Raw genomic sequence first — 23,943 nt, 5'->3', positions numbered from 1 at the left:
GGCCTTGGGCAAAGAATAAATACTGTATTTAAATTATATAAAATGTATTTAATACATTTTTTTCATATTAGGTGGTTTTGCTCCCTCAGTCATTCAACCCACACACAGACTTTACTCATTTATTCAAAAATTCTGTAATGATTCATCAATTCTCAATGCTACTGTTTCTATTTATTTTATTTTTGATAAGAAAACTGTTGTGATGATTTTAAGCTAAGTATTTTATATATTATGAGTATAGCAAGATAAGCAGCTAATTCTAGATTTTTCAGTTTTTCAATAATAGACATGTTCAATTTGGGACTATAAGCAGATATGTAAAATTCCAAATGATTACATAAAATAGCAAAGTTTTGGTTGGTCCAATTTCCAAATCTTGTTTCCTGAAAATTAGTTTTACAAGAACATAGCATAATTTTAAAAAAAGCTTGTATTTGTTAAAAAGTTCCAGTGAGACAGATCTCAAGATACACAATTAGGTAGACATAAAAAACTGCAATATAAAAAGATGTCAAAGCATAACTAATAACTAAAATAGTGGCTAATCTGGCCACAACACAGTTTGAGAACCATTGGTTTAAACCCAAATAGCTCTTCTTTGATCCATCCTTTTTTAGAATCAAAAAATTTTGAATGTAAATTGTGGAAAGACATAAATATCTTAATGATTCATAATAAATCATCCATAAAATGTCTATCTATAGTAAATGATAAAACTTTTTAATTAATGTTACATCATTGCAGTGGAGTGCTGTCATTGAAAGCGGTGGAAGTGCAGCTTCCCTTGTATTTTCTAAAAAATAAATACATATTGAGAGATTATTTTCATATAATTTGTTGGGTGGTCCCCAACTAGCTGATATAATAATTAATTGATTGACATGATAATCAATATTATATAAAAACATTTATTCAGAGATAACAATGACTAACTCCAATTTAAATTTTACTTGGGATATAAGCAGTCAAACGAAATGTGGAGCGTAGCTACATGCGGCCAGGAGGTAAGACAGGTAGTCCAGAAGTATCTCCGGTCTTTCAATCTTCCTACGTTACTGCTCCAGCCCTTTTACCGCTTTACAGAAAGTGGTCCGCGACTAATATATACACATGAAATAGCTTGCGACTGTTACGGCTTAACAAGAAGTAGATCGCAACCGCAACAAATTAAAATTAATATTTTATTATAACCGCATTATGTATCTTATTACAAATTTCTATACTACATGTGAAAAAAACGATAAGATTGCTATTGTATATTTGAATATTAGTGGTGGAATGGAAGCGGTGTATTGTCAGCTTCCAAACAGCGAGATTATACTCATTTGCGCATGCGCTTTACAGATCACCAACCTCACCCAGTTTAGCTGGTGGAAACTACACACACATATAACGCTTCCAATGATTCTATCCCAGACCAGTTCTGGGCTGTTAGCCATCTGCCTGCTAGATATTTGGCCACCCTCACCCACTGGATTATATGAATCATGAGTAGATTTACAACTTAACCCAACCAATAAGAATTTACTGGTATGCTTTTATGATAGTTCTGTATAATTGACTGGAGTTAAAAAAATTCATTAAAATATTTGATATTTTTATTCTGCTCTCTCATCTTATATTACTTACAGATTTCAATGTTAAACCAGTGATATTACGATTTCGTATGTCCTATCTTTAAGGGAATGTAGAAAAAAACGTGTACAATTCTTGTACAATGTTAAAAATTAACTGTTACTTTGGTAGCATCATTTACAACTAAATTTAATGAATGAGAGAGAAATGCACGAGGTATAGAAAAGGCTCTAGAATTTATTTTCCTTAATTTTACAATTTATATATATGTTGTCATAAAAATTTGTCTTTCCACTTTTTTCCCACGACTACAAATATTCAAGTACAAAGTAACCGGTTTGAACTTATTTCTACTTAAGAAGTAGTTAAATAATTAAGAGATTAGGGAATTAGGGACATAAAACCCTGCTGAAAGAACTGGAATTTTACTTAAACAAAAGCTTAATTGAACCAATCTCTAGCCAAATACAGTGGGGACTGATTTCTTTGTAATATTAGACATAATAAAGACAGAAATTTTTCCAGTTCAATGAGAGTGACCGAAAAGTTGTAAATTTTGGAAATTTCTGTGGACACCTGGTCATAAAACGAATTAGTTAGAAAACAAATGACTATTAAGTTTAACAAATTTAGATTTTTACAGCTATGGTGAGAAATGTTTAAAATTTACAACAACCCTGTCGCGTCCTTTGAGATAAACTAGTGATGCGAGAAAAGAGGCATTTGACATTGACCAGTATGGGCACCCTTGGGATTTGGCAGCCTGCATGCATGCACTGCATGCAGGCTGCCAAATCCCGAGGGTGATTCCATCCATGCGCCACTGATAGGGAGCAATTTTAACTAAGTGTATTGTTTTAATATTTAAAAAGTAAAGAATATTTTATGTTATTTTTATGTACGTTTCTTCACAAAATTATATTTAATTATAATTTTCTTTAAAAGTATATTCATACAATTGAATATTTTGTACCAGGTATGTATAATTGTATATCCATCACACATTTTATTTTAACAAGTAAGTTTTTATAATTTTATTTTTAATTTTAGCTCTTATATTATGGCTAGCAATTTAGAATGTAATTGTGATATTGAAAATTTATTTCAAAAAAGTTTTGGCTCGAGACAATATAATGAAAAAGAAAACATTATTAAAAGAGAAAGACCAATGCCTAAATTAAATATAAATACGTCAACAAAAAAATTTGACATTTTCACGATAAAATTTATGAAGACATAAAATGGCTTTGTGGATGCATAAAAATGCAAAATTTGTTGGCCTTGCCTACTATTTGAAAATAAAATTAGTGTGTGGAATAAGAATGGCTTTGGCGATTTAAATAATCTGAGTAAAGCTCGCAAAATACACGAAAATCATAAATTTCACATTGATTCTTTCGTAAAATTGAAGCAATTTGGAAATCAAAATAGAATAGAATTTAACATTAGTAAACAATATAAAATAAATATTGAAAATTATAACAAAGTTACGGCTAATAGATATATTATATCTAAATTAGTAGATGCTATCAAAGCAAGAATTGGCATTTAGAGGGCATAGGGAATCTATTAAATCTAATATAACAGAGGTAATTATATTGAACTTGCTTATTTATTAAGTGCATTAGATAATCTATTAATTAAAAATACTTTTAGAGAAGTCTATGGTTTTTACTGGCTTATCGAACAAACGAATACGTATGGATCCTAGACCATCACTGACTGATTGCCCCTGAAAGTAGGCTTCTTACAGAAACACAGCTTCCCTATCATCAAATGTCATGGCATGCCACTGCATCATTGTTATAATCCTTTTATCATATAGAACACAGATATTCACTTTTGTTTTTTGTGTGAGATTCTAATGCATTTAAAATTAAATGTTCAAAAACGCTATTAAGAGAATATCTAAAATTGAACATTATGTGGAAAATTTCAGTTGTTAAAGTTTTTGACTGATTTCTAAGTGGTGAATTTTATTTAATACTGAGGGCTTTCTTCTCTATGTGAGCTGAAGTCTGAAAACATTTAGGAATTAATATTTGTTTTAGGTTTTGCTCCAATAAAGCAATTTTTGTGTATTTTTTGGGAATGTTAATAAATAAAATACGGTTTTGTCTTTTAAAGAAAAATTTACAACTACCAGTGATGTAACTACCATTTTGCAACCTGTGTGATTGCACAGGGGTCCAAAGCAGATATGGGCCTTTGGCATCCCTCATTACCAACATAGTTGTTATATCGTAGAAGCAAATTATTCCTGCAATGATGCATGATTAGAGTAGAGTGCTTTAAGGAGGGAGAGATTTACACCAGTGTACAGCTCAAAGAACTTCATAAAAGAATGAGTATTTTCACTAATTGCCACAGTAAAAGAAGATTATGTACAGTGTTACTTCAGACTCTAATGGTCTCCATGTGATCAAAATAATATGCAAATGATATAAATTTTGAGCAAATTTGAATTTCTTATTTATTTCATTGCTGTTATGTATAGTAAAATAAAAACATTATTTTTTTTGTAGGTACTGTACATTTATCTTTTTTAAATAGGTAAATTATTTTTCAGTAATTTGTATGTATTTTTTAATGATTTAGTAGGAAATACTTCTCATTGTGAGAGTTTGAAAAATGAATGTAAAATATGGTTAATATGTCACAACATTAATGTTGACATACTTAAGAAATATACACTAAAATGTTCTTGTCAAAAGTAAGATTTGCAATGATAATTTCACAAGCGTTGTCTGAAAATATATTGTCTCAAAATATTGGATATTTTCATTATATCCAATTTTCAGGATATTTTTTGTGCTTAATGGTCAAAGAGTCAAAGTAGTTTACTATTACTTTCTATCAAAAATTCAGAAACAAGACAAACTGGACTATATTTGTTGCAATAGTCCAGAAAAAATCTAGAAGGCCAATGTTCATTGCAAAGTAAATAGGCCCATAGTGTACTTATGTGTTCATAGCTTAGTATTTTTAAGATGTCTTCTTAATTACTTATCACTATTCTTTTATGTATATTAGGCTGTATTTCAAAAATATTACAGGAAGCCCATGGGGCCTGTTTTGGAAATGTTGCACAAGACTCATTCATATGTAGTTATGCCATTGACAAGTAGTGTACATTTAATAATTCACAAATTATAATCTTCAGATGTTTAGAATAAAATGGAAAAAGAACATATAAATTTAAATACAGTAGACATTGCGTATTTGATTTTTATATATAATTTTGTATAGAGAATAAGCTGGACTTGAATAATAGACAGAACACTTCACAGGCAATTTGGAAAAGATTCAAAGACAAGTTTAGAGTTACCTTATTTTAAGAGGAAGTCTTACTGCATCTTAAACCTACTTAATCAGTGATGAAATTCAAAAATTTCAGCAATCTTTCTCATTGTTCCCTTCATTTAAAAAAATAAAAACAAACAATATGTTTTGGAATAATTTATTTAACTTTAAATATTTCCAAATTGAAAGTTGATTATTATCATAATTTTTAATTTTTTCATGATTTATTCTGGTATCATCAATTGTGTGTTTGTTTCTATGCCAAACAGGAAGCTAATAAAGGCCATTCAAATTGATTGTTATTAAACTTAATACATTCTGAATTGTATTTCTTTTAATGTAATATACAGTATAATATTCATCCAAGAAAACCTCTTTCTGATTTCACAGAACTAAGAACAACAGTGTTATTTGTTGTCTTCTCTACAACTTCTGAAATTTCATGATATTGGGACTATGTAAGACATTTTCTACATAGCAACAAAAGACATTTTTGTGGTAAAAAGTTTTTGAAATCAATCGGTTTTTCTTTGACACACTTTCAAGGATCAGTATTCCATGAATCTGGTTTGAGTATTTTTACAATTCATAAATTCTAACTTAACTATTTTGTACATTATTCCTCAACTTTAATGGTTACAACTCATGAATCTGGTTTTCATATTTTTTTATGATTCTACCCAATAGTTTTTGACAAAGAAGGGCATTGTATTTTTTCTACAAATTTAATATTTTTAAACACATCAGAAATTATGGTTGCATTTCTTTCTTTTCAAAAATATTGAGATTCTTTCAATATTTTAAATTCCATAATAGACCATTAATTAAGTTTTCAAATTTTATTAAATTTATTTTTTTCTAGTTCAAATGTCATTAGAAACTAAATTTCTTGCACTAAATCTATCAATACTGTTAAATCCTTTATAAGGAATTTATTACAAAGACAGGAAGCCATTTAATGCTTAACATCAGTGCAAGTGGTGATGTTATACTGCATATCATACAATAAATGTTAATGTTAAACTGCATACATCCCATCTTGGTCCAAAACTGTCAATCTTCATAATTTCTAGTCTCTGTTTTTCAGAGATTTTAAAATTTCAATTTGATTGGTGAAAACTTGAGTTAATTTTATCCATGAATGTCTTTGTTCATTCATTTTATTTCCATGAAAACATAACTTAAAGCAAGTTTCAGGAGATGATTTAAATAATACCAAAATTATGATAGAAAAATCTTTGGAAAATCTAGTGTTCATCCCAGATTCACAATCAAGCATTACACTTGCTCCATCAGAAAAAAATACAACTAAATTTTTCTTTTAGTAGTCAATATCAAATCCAACATCACACAAACTTTTTAATAATCCTTATACTTCTTCTTTGCATCTTGTACTTCCAACCTGACTAAATTCCAAAAAATCATTGGTGATAGATAAGTCTTCAATGTTTTTAGAAGATTACAATAACTTATTTCTTTTAGATTGGTATGATTATTGAAGCTTCATCAATAATCACACCAATTTTTACAGTTCTTTTTATTACTTCAGTAAATATTTCATTTATAATTTTTCATAGTTTGATCATGGATTGATAAACAGATATCAGAAACAAACCACATACATGGAGGACCCAAATACAGTGGTACCTCAGGATACGAAATTAATCCGTTCTGAAACTGAGATCGTATCATGAAAATGTCGTAAGGTGGATCATCTTTTCCCATACGATTACATGTAAAACCAAATAATTCGTTCCAACGCAAAAAACATACTCAAATTAAAGCCAAGTAATACATTAAAAAAAATAACTGTAGTAAGAAAAACAAATGAAAAATGCAAACTAATGTAACGTCGTATGGTGAGTTTTTGTTCGTATCGTGGAGCAAAAATATGTTCGAATTTCATGTCGTATCCTGAAAATTTCGTATGCTGGGGCGTTCGTAACCTGAGGTACCACTGTATAACAGAAATAATTTTGTGGAGGATGGTTAATTTGTAGTACATGTATCTGCCACCAGATGTCAGTAGACAGAATTCTTTGGAATCAGTATGTGAAGTGATGTTGACTGTCAAGACTGTTGGCCTGTAGCAATTATTTTTGTGAGAGCTATTTTTTGTTTTTGTCAAAAATGTGATGTCAGATTTTAAAGAGCAACATGCTACTGTGAAATTTTGTTTCCTTTTATTGAAATGATTCAACATGTTTACAAACAAGATGCCATGAGTAAGACAAGGGTTTACAAGTGTTTTTCCACTTTCAAAAAGGAGAAATTCGCTTGAAGATCAACCCAGGTCTGGGCATCTATTCAACATTCAAACTGATGAAAATGTTGAGAAAATTTGCAATCTCATCAATGAAGATCGCTGTTGAACCATTGATGAACTCGTTGATTTGTCTGGGATTTCATGAAGTTTGATTCAGTGAATTTTGTCACAAGAACATGCGAAGAGTTTTTGTGAAGTTTGTTTCGTGCTTGTTGACTGCCATTCAGAAAGGCAATCACTTGGCAGCTTGTCAGGCTTTGAAAGAACATTTGGAAAATGATCCAGACTTGTTTTCTAAAGTGATAACTGGTGATGAATCATGGTGTTATGGTTACAATTCAGAAAGCAAACATCAATCCAGCCAGTGAAAAACATCAGGATCTCCTTGTCCCAAAAAAGCAAAACAAGTGAAGTCAAATATAAAAACCATGTTAATCTGTTTTTTTTTTGATGTGAAAGGAATTGTTCATTCTGAATTCATCCATCCAGGCCAAATAGTCAATCAACATTGTTACCTGAAAGTCCTCAAAAAACTTTGTGATGCTGTGAGAAGGGGCTTGTGGTGAATGGGGATTGGTTTTTCCATCACAACAATGTGCGTGCTCACATGGCATGCTCCTTGTTGTGATGAAGTTTTATAGCTAGGAGAATAAGTATGAGCTTAGAAAATTTATTAAATACATAATTTTTATAATTGATTGTGCTTCTGCCAAAGGGAAGTTTGTAATATTTTGTATGTTGAGGTGGACGAGAAGCCTCCAAATAAAGGTTGACTCCACCTTGAAACTGTTATTTCCTGATAGTGTATGAAAAGGGATTAAGAGTAAAGGTCATTTAAATTTTGTCAATTGAGAAGTTTTTTGTAAATTTTGTAAGTTCATATTAAACCATTATTCTTTAGTGAATTTTACAGAATTTTTGGAATTTTACAAGTAAGATAGAATTTGAACACATTATTCTAAGTTGTAGATGTTTGAAAATTTAATTTAAATAATATTGTTCTTCTGTTTAAAGCTTGTTATTCTAGAATACATTTTAAATAGTTTGCTCTTTTTTAGTTCAAAAGCTGGTTGTTCTATTTTATATAAGCTACTCCTTAAAGTTTTAAACTATTCTTAACTGAAGATGGTTCAAATGAGCTGAAAACATTTTAAAAATAATGAATGATTATTTATTGTGACATCATCATAATGTCAGGCTACAATTTTTAATTATATTTTTTAAATTTATTTAATTTAAAATATATGCTCTCCACCTCAAATTGATAGTGTCTTGCCTATTTATAATCATACCTTTTCTGTTAACAATAGAGTCATGACAGTGATCTATGTAACTACTCTGGGAAAAATTTTTGAATTCAAATACTGTAACTTGACTTCCAGTTTGCATTGGAAGTGCATATATAGTTAATCAGGGCCTCCTTCTCCTAATCTTTCCATATCTGGTCTGGCTTTCATCTATCTAACTTTGTTCTCGAGGTTAAGGAAGGACAGAGAGATGACAGTGGGAATTTATAGGTCCAAAGTTTTTTCAAATTGCAGCCCAAAAGTAAGTTTGGTAACCTAAAAAGCAGTATGGTCAATATTTGTTCAACTATGGTGCTAAGTTTTGTGAATCATAAAGCTTGCCCTGATTATTTTGGATAATTAATACTCACATCTGTATTTAAAAATTTTAATCTCTTAAGTAATTCAATTGTTAAATTTTTAATTCTGAATCAACAGTGTTTATTGCTTTACTGTATTTGATTCTGAGACACATCATGTTTTGAAACCAAAATAAGATTTTCCTAGAGAGAACAATTTAAAATAATCAGCTTTATTAAGTTTTGTTAGATAACAAGTTAGAAAAACAATACAAATTCCATAAAATAGGTAATGCTTTGCAGTTCTTTCCAAGCCCTTCTATATATATATATTCAATAACTATTTGTTTTGATGCTGCATCATAATGTCATTTTGAAGCCTTTTTCAATATTAAAAAGTTTAAATATTATCTATTATTATCAGCAAATTTTATTTGAATAGATGTGATCATTTAATGATACAGCCAAAAGATTTACTAATGAATAATGAATGTACCATGTCTGTTTGTAATAACTTTTGATTTTTTGCTTTGGACAGTCAAAAAATAGGTTTAAAAATGCATCTTAAAATTGAAGAAATATGATAATTTTCATTCATATACAACACAGACAGGTGAAAATTTTTGTATAATACAGTAAAACTTCATTTTGTGGCACCTTGCTTATGTGTCACTCCTGAAATTTTCCTGTAAAACTGCTTAAGTTTTAATATAGATCAATTCCATCTTGATGGCCAAGATAGGTGTTTCCTAAAGTGACATTTACCCCCTTTTAAGTGGCCACATGAAAATCCCCACATTCTTAAACAGTTTTACATGGAATTTAGCTTTGTTGCTATAGTTTTGCAATAGTTTGCCAATATCCTTCTGACAGAATATTCAAATAAAATAACTCTTTACACTCAAAAAATTAAAGTTATCTCCAGAATTTGATAAGAAAAAAGACAATTATATAATTTTCAACAATTTTATACAAAATCTGATTGTATTTATAAAAATATAACTATAAATCAGCAATGATCTATCTACATCACTGATATGTCCCTCACAACATTCAATTAAGAAAAATAATGATGAGCCTGATTAAAAATTGGTTTAATTAAATTATTAACATTTTTTACCCAACATTTCACTTACTCATTGGACCCTTCTGTATATTTAGTGACTCCCATTTAGACTAAAAAACTAGCACAAGTAAACTGGAACTTATATAATAAACACAACAATTAACACCTAAATGCTAATTCCAGAATGAACTAAATGAATTCCAGAATTCCTAAATGCTAATTCACTGAATGAACAGAAAATTTTAATGCTCGATGACTCAAAATTTTAATGACTCCCATTTAATAACCTTTTCTGAATTCTTCTGTTAAAATACGGGGTTTATATAAAACCTTTTTCATAAACATATTGATTCCTATGGAGTATTGATCTTATACAGTACATGGATATTAAACAATTCTGTTTATTATTCTACTGTACAATATTTGAATGAACCTTACTGCAAACAGGTTGTATTCACTTTACATGTAATCTGTATTTTAATATTTTATTGTTTAGTGTTAATATCAGGGCTGTGGAGTCGGAGTCGAAGTTGTGGAGTTTTGATGTTTTAGCCAAAGTCGGAGTCGTCAAAAAATCCGCCGACTTTGACTCCTTTTTACTTACCAACTTGTTATGTATATAAAACAGAAAAGTATTGGAATTGTGTCAAATTTGACCCTCTAAGTCTTTTTTGCAAATCTACACATTTGGAGACCTCCCAAACCCCTAAAAAAGTTAATAAAAGGGAAAAATTAGCACGCGTGTTTGTGTTGGCGTCTAATTTGTTTAATTTCTGTATTTTTTAAACTTTACTCATATAGGGTAAAGTTTAAAAAATGAAATGTGGCACTGTAGCTTGCATATAAAGGGGCATTAATACTATTAAAGTTTGGTTCTTAATTAAAGGTCGACAGGGTGAAGACATAAAAGGGGTTATGTGTCATATATCTTAATGAATATTTTACACGTTATTAGCGTTCAAAATTTAAAAAATAAATAAATAAATAAATAAAACTTGTCTCTACCCTCAAAGTAAGCTTTTTAGTCATTTTATAATAGTACAGTAAAACCTGTTAAAATGTTCGTGCCTAAGATGTTAGAATGTGTATGGGGACATGATTTAGTTCAACCACTTTGATGCTTAATAAATAACTCCTGTGTTAAACCATCTGACTCTGATTCTGACCACTCTGACCACAGAAATTATTAGGCTTCAAACAGGGTGGACAAAATCATTCCCCCACACAGTCTAACATCCACACATATAGGAAAAAAACCTTGAATCTTTTGCATATCTTGAAATTTCAAGGTGTCCTGAGTCCAAAAATGTAAAAATTTGTGAGGGGTCATTTTTTGACTGAGCACTATACTTTCCCTCTTTTATATATAACAGCTGGAAATGTAAAAATTATCGAATACATATTTATATATTGACTGTGTCATTACTTCGAGGAGTTTTTTAGCTTTGGAATAAAAGGTTTCTACGTTCTATCTTTATTAGAACTCTATTTATTGAATCTTTTATTCTGAGGTCACGTGATGACATCAGAATTTCCGGGTCTCTTTCGGTAACAAGTCTGCCCCTGGTCGGAGTCGGATGGCAAGGAAAAGATGGAGTTGGAGTTGGTAGATTTTTACGCGACTCCACAGCCCTGGCTAATATACTACTCCCTATAAAAGTTTGAATTATTGTATATTACAAAGGATGTACAGTATAGTTCAATCAGGTTACACCTGCCTATTGCTAGCATTTTGCCAACTCCCTTGGATTTATCTTGGAGAAGTAGGCATGGACAAATGGGATTTGTTCAAGCAGTGCAGGGAATGTAAGGATCAGTGTCTCTGGAAATTTCTTGATTTTCCTATGGTGCCACTGGCAGTAAGCAGATTTTTACCATGTTATTGGTTACTGAAATCAACAAGTCTTAGCAAATATTCAACATATTGAACAACATTATACATATAGCAACATAACATATAGCAAACATGTTGGAATTTTCCTTAGTGATAAGGTGAGCAGCTATAGATGGTTTGTGGAATTGTTTTCATAGTAACTGTCACCAATTCTTGCCACTGTTGATTAGTAATAAGTTTAATGTTTTAATGTAAGATTTTGCATATACTGTATTAATATCATGTTTCTGCTTTTAATAAATTTTAATTCTTTCTCTATCTTTTAACTATATCAATTTTAAATATTTCATTATAGTAAATGAAAGTATAAAAGATTTCTTTCCTCAAAATTTATCTTTTATTATTGTTATTACTAAGGTGACCAATCCGTCCTTCTTTTTTAAGTTCTGCCCTCCCTCAAAAAGTATCCTCCTACATGTCCTCCTTTTCGATATTTGAAGACTAAACTGTAAATCTCCATATTCAATCGATGCCAAGCTGATCCATTGTATGTGATGTGTTTGTATTTAATGTGATGATTCATCAAGGCTTGATACAGTGCGACAAGATGTGATTATGAGATGCACGCGCTCTGCACAAAAGACTTTGAGAGAGCGCGCCACATGGAAGTGGCTTTGTTTACTTCTTAGTGAAATATTACACCTCCTTACTGCTGGTAACATTAATTTAAAATGGTTGCGATGTCATGTGGAGGACTTTTGTCCCATAAAACAATGTTTTCAATGCTGCAAATTTGGCCATACTGCAAAACTTTGTGAACAGGAAGCTATTACCTGCAGCCAATGTGCAGGAGATCATACTTACAAGCAATGTCCGAACAAAACTTCACAACCATCTTGTATAAATTGTCAACATGGTAACCTAGGTAACATTTGTCATAATGCATGTGACAGTACATGTCCTGTATTCAAGAGAGTTAAAAATCATATTATCAAACGTACTGAGTATGGATTCTGACAATGGATACTGTATACATTTTCTACAAATTAACTTAGGAAGAGGGATTTCCACAACTTCACTTCTTGCTTCTAACTGTAATAAATACGATATAATTCTAATTCAGGAGTCATACTGTATAAACAATAATCCTTCCTGTCTCCCCACTTACTGTAATATTCTTAAAGGTACAGATTCTTATCCTTGGGCAGTCACTGTAATTACTAAGCTTGATTACCCTCTATTATATCATAAAAATCTTTCCAATAAATTCTTAATCTGTACTGAAGTTATTTATAATAGTGTTACCTACATTATTATCAATGTGTATTGCCCTAAAGACATAGGAATGGATAATATGATCCAAAATATAATAAATAGCTTTCAGAATGTCATGTTCATAATTGCTGGTGACATAAATGCCCACTCACCTTTATGGGGAGGCGAACAACAAGATCGCCGCAGCGAACTATTTGAAGAATTCCTTGCCTCTAATGGTTTACATCTACTGAATAACCCTTTATCACCACCCACATATACTTCCAGGCAAGAGGATACCTGGATTGATATTACAGTATGTAGTCCTGAGAGTGTTGCTGAAATGGATAACTGGAGAGTTTTATGTGAAAATAGCATTAGTGACCATACATATATTTCATTTCAACTTCATGACTTACATTGTAATAATACATATGCACCAATTAAGTCCCAATATAATCTTGCTTTGGCTAATTGGGATGAAATGCAACGTTTCTTGATTAATAATCTTGTTAGTTATAATTTTAACAGAATTGATACTATTGAACATTCTCTTAATTACAATACTGAAACAATTGAGAATGCGTGTAACCGATTCATTCCTAAAACGATTCCAAGACTTCGATCGGTACCATGGTGGATTAAGGAGCTTTCTGCCCTTTGTAAAATTAACAATGCTCTGAGACGGAAATACCAAACCTGTAGAATTGAATCTGAGCGAAATCAACTAAAACAGCAATGCTATAATCATCAGGCTATATATAAAAAAGAAATAAAATGTGCCAAAATTAAATCATGGCGTGAATATTGTACTAATACCTCTAAAAACCCTTGGGGTATGTTACGAAATTATGCTTCGGAAACAGCAAATACTCGTTAGTGTGGGTAATGATGCTCTCAACAGTAATTTTCATGATACTCTAAATAGACAGTTAGATACCTTCTGTATAGCTGATCCCACAGATGAAGATACTCCATGCTATTGTTAATACCAATAACTCTCCTGCTTTTACTTATCATGAAATTAACAACGTTTTTAATGGACTAAAAGTGAACAAGACACCTGGTATAGATGGCATTAATGTGAAAATCGCTAAACATATTTGGCAAATTATCCCACAGCATCTAGTACTTATGTACAATACCTGCCTAATTGTAGGTATTTTTCCCATTAAATGGAAAACTGTGAAAATAGTCCCTATTCCTAAGTCTGGTACCTCTAATGATTTTCAACCGATCTCTTTGCTGCCAATATTCGGTAAAGTTTTAGAATGACTAATGGCTGACCGCTTAACTTGGATTGTTGAACATAATTCTTTCCTTAGTAACTTACAATTTGGTTTTCGACAACAAAGATCCAATGAAATACTTTTGACCTCATCTAATTCTTGTTCTGCAAGTGAATCTTTGTGTTCGGTAAGTACTCCTGTACTCTAGGTGTCTTGGAGATCCTTATGGGCAAGTTTACTCTGAGGAGTATTTGTGGTTCCTCCCTGACAAATTAATTTCAAGAGAATATGGAGTTATTCCTGGCAGTTCTGTCCTGCAAGACTTGTTCTGCAAAACTTGTTCTACATGTACTCAAGGTGTCTTGGAGGCCCTTATGGGCAAGTTTATCCAAGAAGTTTTGTGGTTCCTCCATAACGGACTTATTTCAAGAGAATATGGAGTTACTCCTGGTGTTTTGCTCTGCACATTTTTCCTCTATATTATTCCATTGAACTCTCTCTTAGCTTTAATTTTAGTTATTAAGTTTATTTTTCTCATGTTAGTTATTAAGTTCTAAAAATAAATCTGTCTGCAATATTTTCTACATCCGATAACTCTGTATACATTGCTATTCTGTAATAATATTTCATTGTTATTTTGTATTAATGTTATTAATGTATTAATTATTCTCTCTGTAATATTTTGTATTTAACTGACAGTTTTGTATACACTGTTAATATGTATTATTGTAAAATGTATATAATTTTTCTCAGCTGTCCTCTTGTGGTGCTGAGTATGTGCCTCGAGCACCTAATTAAAAAAAAAACGATTGATTGAAATATTACACGGCACATACACATGCAGTAGATATTATTATAGTGCATCATTGTTGCAATGAATAAAATGTTTCTTTTATTAAGATATTTTTTCCTTCAATTTATTTCTGTCTTCCTTTTCATTGTAAAATAGTTGGTCACCTTATTATTACTGAAGAAGTTTGTTGTTAATAATTTGTAAACATTTTATCTTGTTAAAGATACATTGAATATCATTTATGTTTCTTATTCTGTAACAAAATGATTTACTTGATTACTCTAATATTTTTAAAATTAAAGCTTAATCTTCTGCAATTAAATTACAGCAAATATTTTAGAACTATGTATTTAATAATAAAACGTTTGAATGAATAAAGAAAATAACTCGGCAAATACAAATCAGGTGTGTGTGGTTTATTATTAAATAGATAGTATTGCTGAGAAGGTAGATAGAACTATGCATTTCAATACTTAAAAGAAACTATTAAACCAGTTTTTTTTCCTGAATGTAGTATAACAGCTATTTCACACCAAAACAGTCAAGTTGTGTTGGACAATGCTGGATTCAACTGAAAATAAAGAGAATGTGCCAATTTGATTTCACATAGAAGGCATTATGTCCAGTTCAGTTATGTCAAAGTCAAATCAAGGCTGACTGTGGCTTAGCTTAGTCAAGATTTTTATATCAATCTTGGTCAGTCAGTAGGAAAAAGTGTATTCTGTGTTCTTTTAAAACTAGAGTTACCATATGTCATGTTTGGCCTGGACAGTTCTGGAATCATGCAACATCTGGGTTTATGTCCAGAAATAAAAAGTCAGAGATTTTTTTTGTGTGTGGAAGGAACAAAAAAATAAATAAATTGTTTATAGCTGCAGCAATAATTTGATTTTCAGTGTGTCTCACAAGAATTCAATATATGTAAAGAAATCAAAGTACAGTAGACTCTTGAAAACTCGGCCTAATGTGGACTGAAGGGTGGCCGAGTTTGTGAAAATGCCGGGTTATCGGGAATGGGGTTAAAAAAAAATAAGTATGAGTATTTCCTCAGAAAATACTGTACTGTACTTGTATGTATTGTTTACTTGAGAATACAACAGAGAATAAACTGCCTAAATAACCTTAAACAAAGGAAAAGTATGTCCTTTATGAAGGCATAGAGCCTTTACTACATGAAAATGAAAATTAATGAATACACTGTGTACAGTAATTTACCTGATAAGACAGACCTCAGAAAAATACTTTATGAGGCATAAAGCTGTCTATAATGAAAATTAATTAACTAAGGATTTTTTTGCCCTGCCAGGGTGTGGCCGAGTTATCCGGACTGCCGGGTTATTGAGTGCCGAGTTTTGGAGACTCTACTGTAACATATAACTTAGTACAGATAGAAGAAGTTTAAAATAATTAAAAATGTGTTTGCAAAAGGATTTTTAAGTAGCTTAGTGTAAGCTTATAAAAGTTTACTATAATTGTTTTCAGTCTGGCAATGTTGCTCTTCTCAGTGGTAGCAGCAGCAGTATGAAGAACATTGTTAATTGAGTTTGATATGTGTTTACTAGAGACATCAGCTATATTAGAAAGGATCTTTCCATTATGAACAACATTTTTTGCTTATGGTGTTGGCTACAAATGTCAATAGTAAAATACTTATTAAATTGAATTTTAAATATTCTTGCAGTGACTTTTATGATCATATAATCTAATAAATAGTTTTTAAAAAGTATTATCTAGTAAAAAAATACAATGTAATGGGTCTAAAACAAGAACAATCATTTTCACAACTTACATAGTATGCCTAATTTTTTAAAATTTTTCTTTAATCTGTAGATTAAATGTGCCTTTTTCTATAATTTGTATTTTGACCTTTTATCTTACACTTTTATAACTATAAACACCAACCAAAACCTGATGCATAGCAAATAGATACCCCAACTGCTGTAAATAATTGGGCTATAATTTGGAAATAATAAATATAGCCTGATTATTTACAGCAGTTGTGGGTGTCTATACACTTTTATAGAAAATCTTTCATTACAAGAAAGGATTAAAGCATATATCTTCATAACATTAAATTTTATTCATTTTTCTAAAGAATAAGTGTTCATAAGTGTCCCAGATGTCCTGTATTCTTATCCATAATTAATGTAAATGTCCAGGATTACTTTTCCAAACTTATGGTAATCCTATTTAAAACAGAAGTATGGAAGATTTAATTTTAATATTAGAGGATATTGAAATAATGTATCTATACTCCCAAGCTATTCAGCTTCCGAATTTTTTTACAGAAGATTTCTTAATTTAAGAAATAAATATGGGATCATTTGAAAGTACTGTAGTTGAAAAATTTGTTTGGGTCCTTTAATAAATCCAGAAACAAATGACTGAAAGACCCAAAAACAAGTCTTCTGGTATTTATAGGATGAATCCAAAATAGTTCTATTTTTTGCCTCCTCTTTTTTTTTTTATAATTTTTTCCTTTTTTATATCTTTTCTCTTCTCTTCTTTTCTCTTCTTTCTCTTCTTAAAATTTTTAAGAATTCTCATCATAAAGTAGATTAAAGAACTTCAGGAAGAGATACGTATTTCATAAAACTGTTTACAATGGTAAAAAAAATTGAACTGTTTATAAAGATGGTTTAACTGATAAAAGTGAAATTATTATAATAGTATTATTCTATAATGAGCAAAAATGGAATAAAATAATCCAAATTATACATTTTACTTTTTAGCGAATATTTTATGGACCAAAAGAAAGAAGGACCTTATTGTTAGGATTACTTCGTATTTCTGTTTGGCAAAATGCATACAGAACTTGGAAGAATGGTTACAAAGGCAATCTTAAAGGCGATGGATCACTTTTAGGAGGTAACTGTTTTAAGATATATTTTAAACACTTCAGGAATATGTAAAATATTATAACATAATAAAAATAGAATAATTACATTTTAATATTTTCAGTGAATAACTGAATGAATGAAATATTTTAGAAAAAATAGACAATTAGACTTAAACACAGTTTGATTTTATGATGTAAGCTGAAATCTTGTTATAGAATCAAATGTCATATCTTACATTCTTACATACATTTCTTATATTATTTTTCTTCTGTAAATGAGTGAATATCTGTTGAAAATGTTAGTCATTTTTATACAGTGTTTTGTGTTTGATTTTTATAATTTTCTGGTTATGTATATATTTTTAAATCTCATAAAATGTGTGTTAACTGATAAGAAATATGTTAAAACAGTACAAGGAACTAAATATTATTTGAAAAACTTAATTACAAAGAAAATAAATTATTACAATGTTTAAACATAATTTGAATTTTTTTATATTCCTCTTTTGATTATAAATGAAGTGCCAAACAATAATTTTTATATAGTTTATATAAGAAAGCAATCCTTTTATTATATATTTTTTATATGCCACTAACTTTAATTATGTTTGTTTATTCTTGATATGGATTATATCAATACAATTAAATAAATTAAAACTAAACACTGTAAATAATCTTTACAAAATATTATTATAATATAAATATCATAAAATTAATTATTGATAGTGCAAAGCATTCAACCGATTGACTTTCATTCCTGTCATAAATGAAGTGTTTATGACATATCTTGTTTCATAAATTATATTGCAATTTGTTCATGTAAGTTGATAGCATCTCTAATTTCACATTCATAAATAAAATAAATGTGAAATTAGAATAAAATGTAATATTTCTCTCTTCCCTCTCTCTCTCCTTAACCTATAGGTTTGTGGGCAACATGGAAAAAAAAAATAACGATTGAGTTATAAAGTTTTCCTGTCTTAGGCTAGCAGTTTTACCATTTGGTAAGGTTTCCATTTTAACACCCCAGCAAGATATTCAATTCTGGGTCTTCCATGACTCTTTTTACACTCTACCTTACCTTTCAGTGATGTTAGCATCCAACAAGAATTTCTGATAAGGTGTCCAATCAAATTGTTCCTCCTTCTTTCTATTGTTATCAAAAGTAGTCTTTCTTCTCCTGATATGATCAGAATGTCTTCATTTCTCCTCCGATCTGTCCATGATACATGTAGCATTTGTCACCAGCACCAGAACTCAGATGCCTCCAGTTTGTTTTTCTGCCCCCTGAAATGTCCAGGTATCCAAGCCATACAACGCTATACTCCACATAAAATTTTTGATAAAACAATAATACTGCTATAGAACATAATTGTTGATACATTCAAATCCAAACCACAGCAAAACATTAAGGAGTTTTTACATTATGTAATTATTCACAATAAGCAGCATGTTTACTCTGTTTATTCTAAAACTATTAATATATAAAAACTAAAAACTAGTTAAGTAATGTTGTATCAGCATGTAATTGGAGTGAGGCTGCTTGCACCTTCATTTTCTAGATTATGTGGGTCAAAAGAGAGAAAGAATCATTCTTTCTCAACAATATATTTGATTTTTATTGTATCATTTAAAGGTCAAATGTAAATGTAAGGTCAAAATAAGCCATTAATTAATTGCTATGCCAACGTATCATGAAATTCTGTCTATCACTATGGGCCTTGGACTTACAGATTGACTTGTAGCAATCTTTATTGTAACTGTTAAAAAATATTATGTCAGTTATTTTTTTCACTGGACTGAATGCAACATAGGTAAGACCGATAGCTATCTCTTTTTTACCTATATCTATTTTGATTTTTGGAAGAATGTGATTTATGTATAGTCATCGAGTATGCTAAGGTAAGGTGAAACTGTCTATGAGATCACAATATACTGCCATCGTTCGAAGAGCGTGTTATGGGGATTATTGGAAACAGATTACCATAGACAAAAGGTCCTCGATAGCTATCAAATTCCACTAAAGTAAACAGAGGAAGAGCTGGAGGGTGAACATTAGGAGCATATATAATGTAATGTATAGTTCCTAGCAAACCATTGACGAGACCTCCTTGCATCCATAAGTTGACTCTCAGCATAATTCTGGCATTAACTGAAAGATTAAAATACTTGGAGAGACCAAGAGCTGAGTCATCTTTAGATGAAGGCAGGACAATATCTGGAGTGTTTTCAGATGCTGTATAAGTAACAGGGCACCCAGTTGACTGCAAGTAATCTTCGTTGCTTTGTTTAACTTGCTCGTTTGTTGGATATAGCTCTACTGCCGTTTGGAACTGACCAAGTTCATCTCTGGATAAATAGGCTTGATAAATAGATTCTGCCACATAGGACATAGCCTTAGTCAACTCATTTTGTCTAATTCTGAAGAAAAACGCAACTTTCATTTTGAACCCTATCTCCAGTTCTACAAAAATGGATCGTTTTTGAGAGTTGAAATTTTAATCAGTTCATCCTTGAGTGATGATGAGTTGTCCTAGAAAATTTCATCAAGATCAGACAACTCATTCTAGAGTTATGATGTTGATAAGGTATGCATGAAGTCAAATGTTAGTCGTCGCTCAGCTTCACGTCGCTCCGACAACAAGTACACAGTAATAAAAATTTAGATCATGAGGATGTGAGAAATTCACTTCTGTTTGCTGAGCACAAAGTATTGTTTACCAAGCAAAAGACAGGCAAGCTGTCAAACATGGTAAAAGATAGATCATATTGAATGTTTATGACACTTTCTGTGTTGCTTATTGTGAATAATTTCATAATGTAAGAACTCCTGTAAATGAACTTTTTGATGGAACTATGTTGTGTTTAAGAACATTAGTGATCTTCACTAGTTTACCTATCACAGTGATTTTTGTGACATCATTTCAACTATATTACATCACTATCAAATTGGTTAAGATAGAGTATGAATTTAACTTAAGTCTTCTTAACCATTTTGTATGCTGTTTTTGATAATAGAAAGTTTGAATCAGCTAAACACAGAATGTATTCAAATATAAATTTCTGAAAAGAAAATCAGCAGTAATTAGGATATGCAAAGAAAGATCATGAAGTATAGGAATCATCATAAAATAATATCTGACATACAGGAGCTCCTCTAATTTAAGATTGGATCTATATGCTCCTAATCTACTGTTTTAACACTCCTATTAGTATCATATTATAGAGTACATAATAAAAATCAGGAGCCGAGTCAGTCCATTTTTACTGACTCCTCTAGCAACAAATTTGCTTCTGACTCAGACTCCACATTCTTTTATTTAATAAAACTGTTGCAATGTGATTAATCTGAAATAATTAAGTAGCAGTAGCAACTCATGGTATCTAATATGGAGGTGCTGTTGCAGGAGGGTGCATAGCTACAACACCAATAGATTGTTATTTTGTATAATGTTTTTTATCAAAATCAACACAGATGAAAATTTTACACAAAATCAAAACAGTACTATTAGAGTTTGTACTATATATCCTCCTGCAACAACACCCAGTTATAGATAGCACAAGCCACTATGTTCCATAGACTACATATCGGATACACAAAGATGTATTTTCGGAACATAAATCTCTGGTGTTATTTTTCAAAATATATTGTTTCAAAATAAGATGACATCAGATTAGTAGAAACTTGAACTATAGTATAACAAGAATGGAAATGATGTGCAGGATCTTGAATGTGCCATTCTGCCACTGTAGCTAAATAGCAAAGTTACACACAAAGTTGAATAAAATAGAACAGAATAAAAACTTAAAAAATTCAAACATTATATTGTGTGACACTTTTTTTATAATCTCAAATTTGCAAAAATGTCAGTACAGCCTCACTGTACTGACAAAGTCTACTGTGGATAGTATTTGAACTATCTACGAAAGTCATATTCATGCATATAACATGATTGATTGTGGGAAAATAAAAACAGAATTACTGTTATATATTATTATGTATTTTACATTTATATTTTTTAGACTTAAAACAGGTTTAATCTATGTAACCATCTTTTGCTGTAAATGGCTGTTTCTTATTCTGTATAATCTTGTAAATGAATGTCTTTGTATAACCTCAGTGTTTTATCATAATACATTGCTTTCAATAGGCACTCTTTTTCTAATTATTTCTTCTACCCACAGATTTAGCATTTTTTCTATCTTGAGTAAACACCTTATGGGCTATATGGATTAAAGTATTTTATATTCAGTTAAATGAAAAAAAATTCATTATCTGATTCAACAAATCAAGCAAAACTAAATAAAATTACATACTGCACACAAAAGTTCATGAAACTCATTATAAAAGTGAGTTTTGACAAATTTACAAGTGGCACCTGTATGATGCTTGTGAACCGTGGATAACCAAAACCTTGGTCTCACTGTAATTTAAAATAAATTATAACAATTTAAATATATATGTAGAGCATATGATAAGATGTTATATTCTATGATACTTTGTAATGAACTCTCAACTATTTTCCTTCATTTATGTAAACATTTTTTTTTTTTTATTCTTTCTGCTTATGGGCACTAAAAAAGCCTTTATATCAAGTTCATCATGGGTTTGGCCAAGTGGTGAGAAACAGGGCCCCACAGATCTGAGACAGATCATGGAAAATTCCTGAGGCTTTTCAACCCAAGTGGATTTATTCCCAGAACAGTAGCCTTAACTGCTTAGCCATTTGATCCACACATAGACTAATGAACATTAGCTCCATTCTTATTCTGAGAAAGGCTATAGTTAGCAGAGGAAGTAAACATCTTTGCTCATTTAATGATTTAAGATTTGTGATAAAATTTCAAAATTTTATTTAATTACTTACATATGTAAAGGATAGAGAAACATTAAAGATTTTATTTGTTTTTAATTTCTATTAAGTATTAATGTAAATATGAAGGCTATTTCTTTTTCAACCTCCAAATGTACAAACAAAAGACAAATGTAAATAACAAAATGAATTTATTACCAAAAGTTAGGTACAAACATGGTTACTTTTCAACATAATCACAGTGAAGATTGAAGCATTTGTTTATCTGTGAATGAACTTTGAAATCCCCTCTTCATAGTGTTGCCACCATTGACTTGAGATGGGCCTTAACATTGTTTTGAAGATTGTCATTAGTCTCAATCCTCTGCCCTCCTAGCCACATTTTCAGTTCAGAAAAGAGGTGGAAATTGCTTGGCACTAAATCGAAGCTATGCACTAGGTGAGTAAAGGTGGTGAAGACTTACTTCCAAACAGCTTGGAACTTTTTAATGTGTGAAGACTTCCATCTCTTTCCTGAACTGAAAATGTGGCTAGGAGGGCAGAGGTTTGAGACTAATGATGATCTTCAAAACAATGTTAAGGCCCATCTCAAGTCAATGGTGGCAACACTATGAAGAGGGGATTTCAAAGTTCATTCACAGATAGACAAATGCCTCAATCTTCATGGTAATTAGGTTGAAAAGTAACCATGTTTATACCTAACTTTTGGTAATAAATTCATTTTGTTATTTACATTTGTCTTTGTTTTATGGACCATCGGAGGTTGAAAAAGAAACAGCCTTCGTAATTTAAATTAAAAATTAATTTTTCCTGACTAATGTTCATCATATATTATCTGAAATAAAAATAAATTTAGAATTCTCTAGATATTTCATCTTTGAAAATTGTATAAAATTTAATTAATTAAAATATATTCAATTTGTTAGTATGTATTATCATGTATATAAATACATGTTTTTAGTTCTTTTAATAGTTTTTATTTATTATCATCATTTAGTACCTTTCATTATTTACATAAAGTTATTTATTCCAATTAAGTGTACAGTCGACCCCCTATAACGCGGTAGATATGTTCCATTTTGTAAGAATTTTGCGTTGTAGGAATCCTTAAATACATGAGCCAATCACAGCCTGGCACGTGTGCAGTTTACGGACTACGGCTGTTTGAAAGGTTTTCTTCCATAAAATTAATCGATTCTAGACTAATTTGACTCAACATTTCCAAAACACGTATAATTTTTTGGGAATAATCCATATAAACTATGCTATAAACAAAAAATTGTAGGATTATTTACCGAGTGTGCACCGTTCGAAGACACTATTGCTTAAGCTTGTTTTCGTCGCAGAGCAGCGCACCAAATAGCGGGCGCAATTTCTGATAAGTT

The 23,943-nt window shown here is 30.6% G+C and overlaps 1 protein-coding gene across 3 annotated transcripts in view; it reads left to right on the top strand.

The window, feature by feature from the left end:
- LOC111622189 (redox-regulatory protein FAM213A-like) overlaps positions 1 to 23,943 on the top strand; it is a 36,151-nt gene that overhangs the window by 7,960 nt on the left and 4,248 nt on the right. For all 3 annotated transcript variants that reach the window (XM_023364537.1, XM_023364536.1, XM_023364538.1), the window contains one exon: positions 17,638 to 17,773. In XM_023364537.1, the coding sequence (XP_023220305.1) occupies positions 17,638 to 17,773 (136 nt within the window). The remainder of the gene's footprint in view (positions 1 to 17,637; positions 17,774 to 23,943) is intronic.

This window comes from Centruroides sculpturatus, unplaced genomic scaffold, assembly GCF_000671375.1.
Source record: "Centruroides sculpturatus isolate CEXI.00-Female unplaced genomic scaffold, Cexi_2.0 scaffold311, whole genome shotgun sequence".
NCBI lineage: Eukaryota > Metazoa > Arthropoda > Arachnida > Scorpiones > Buthidae > Centruroides > Centruroides sculpturatus.
Note: the sequence above shows the minus strand (reverse complement) of the source record. Positions and strands in the feature narration are given on the sequence as shown.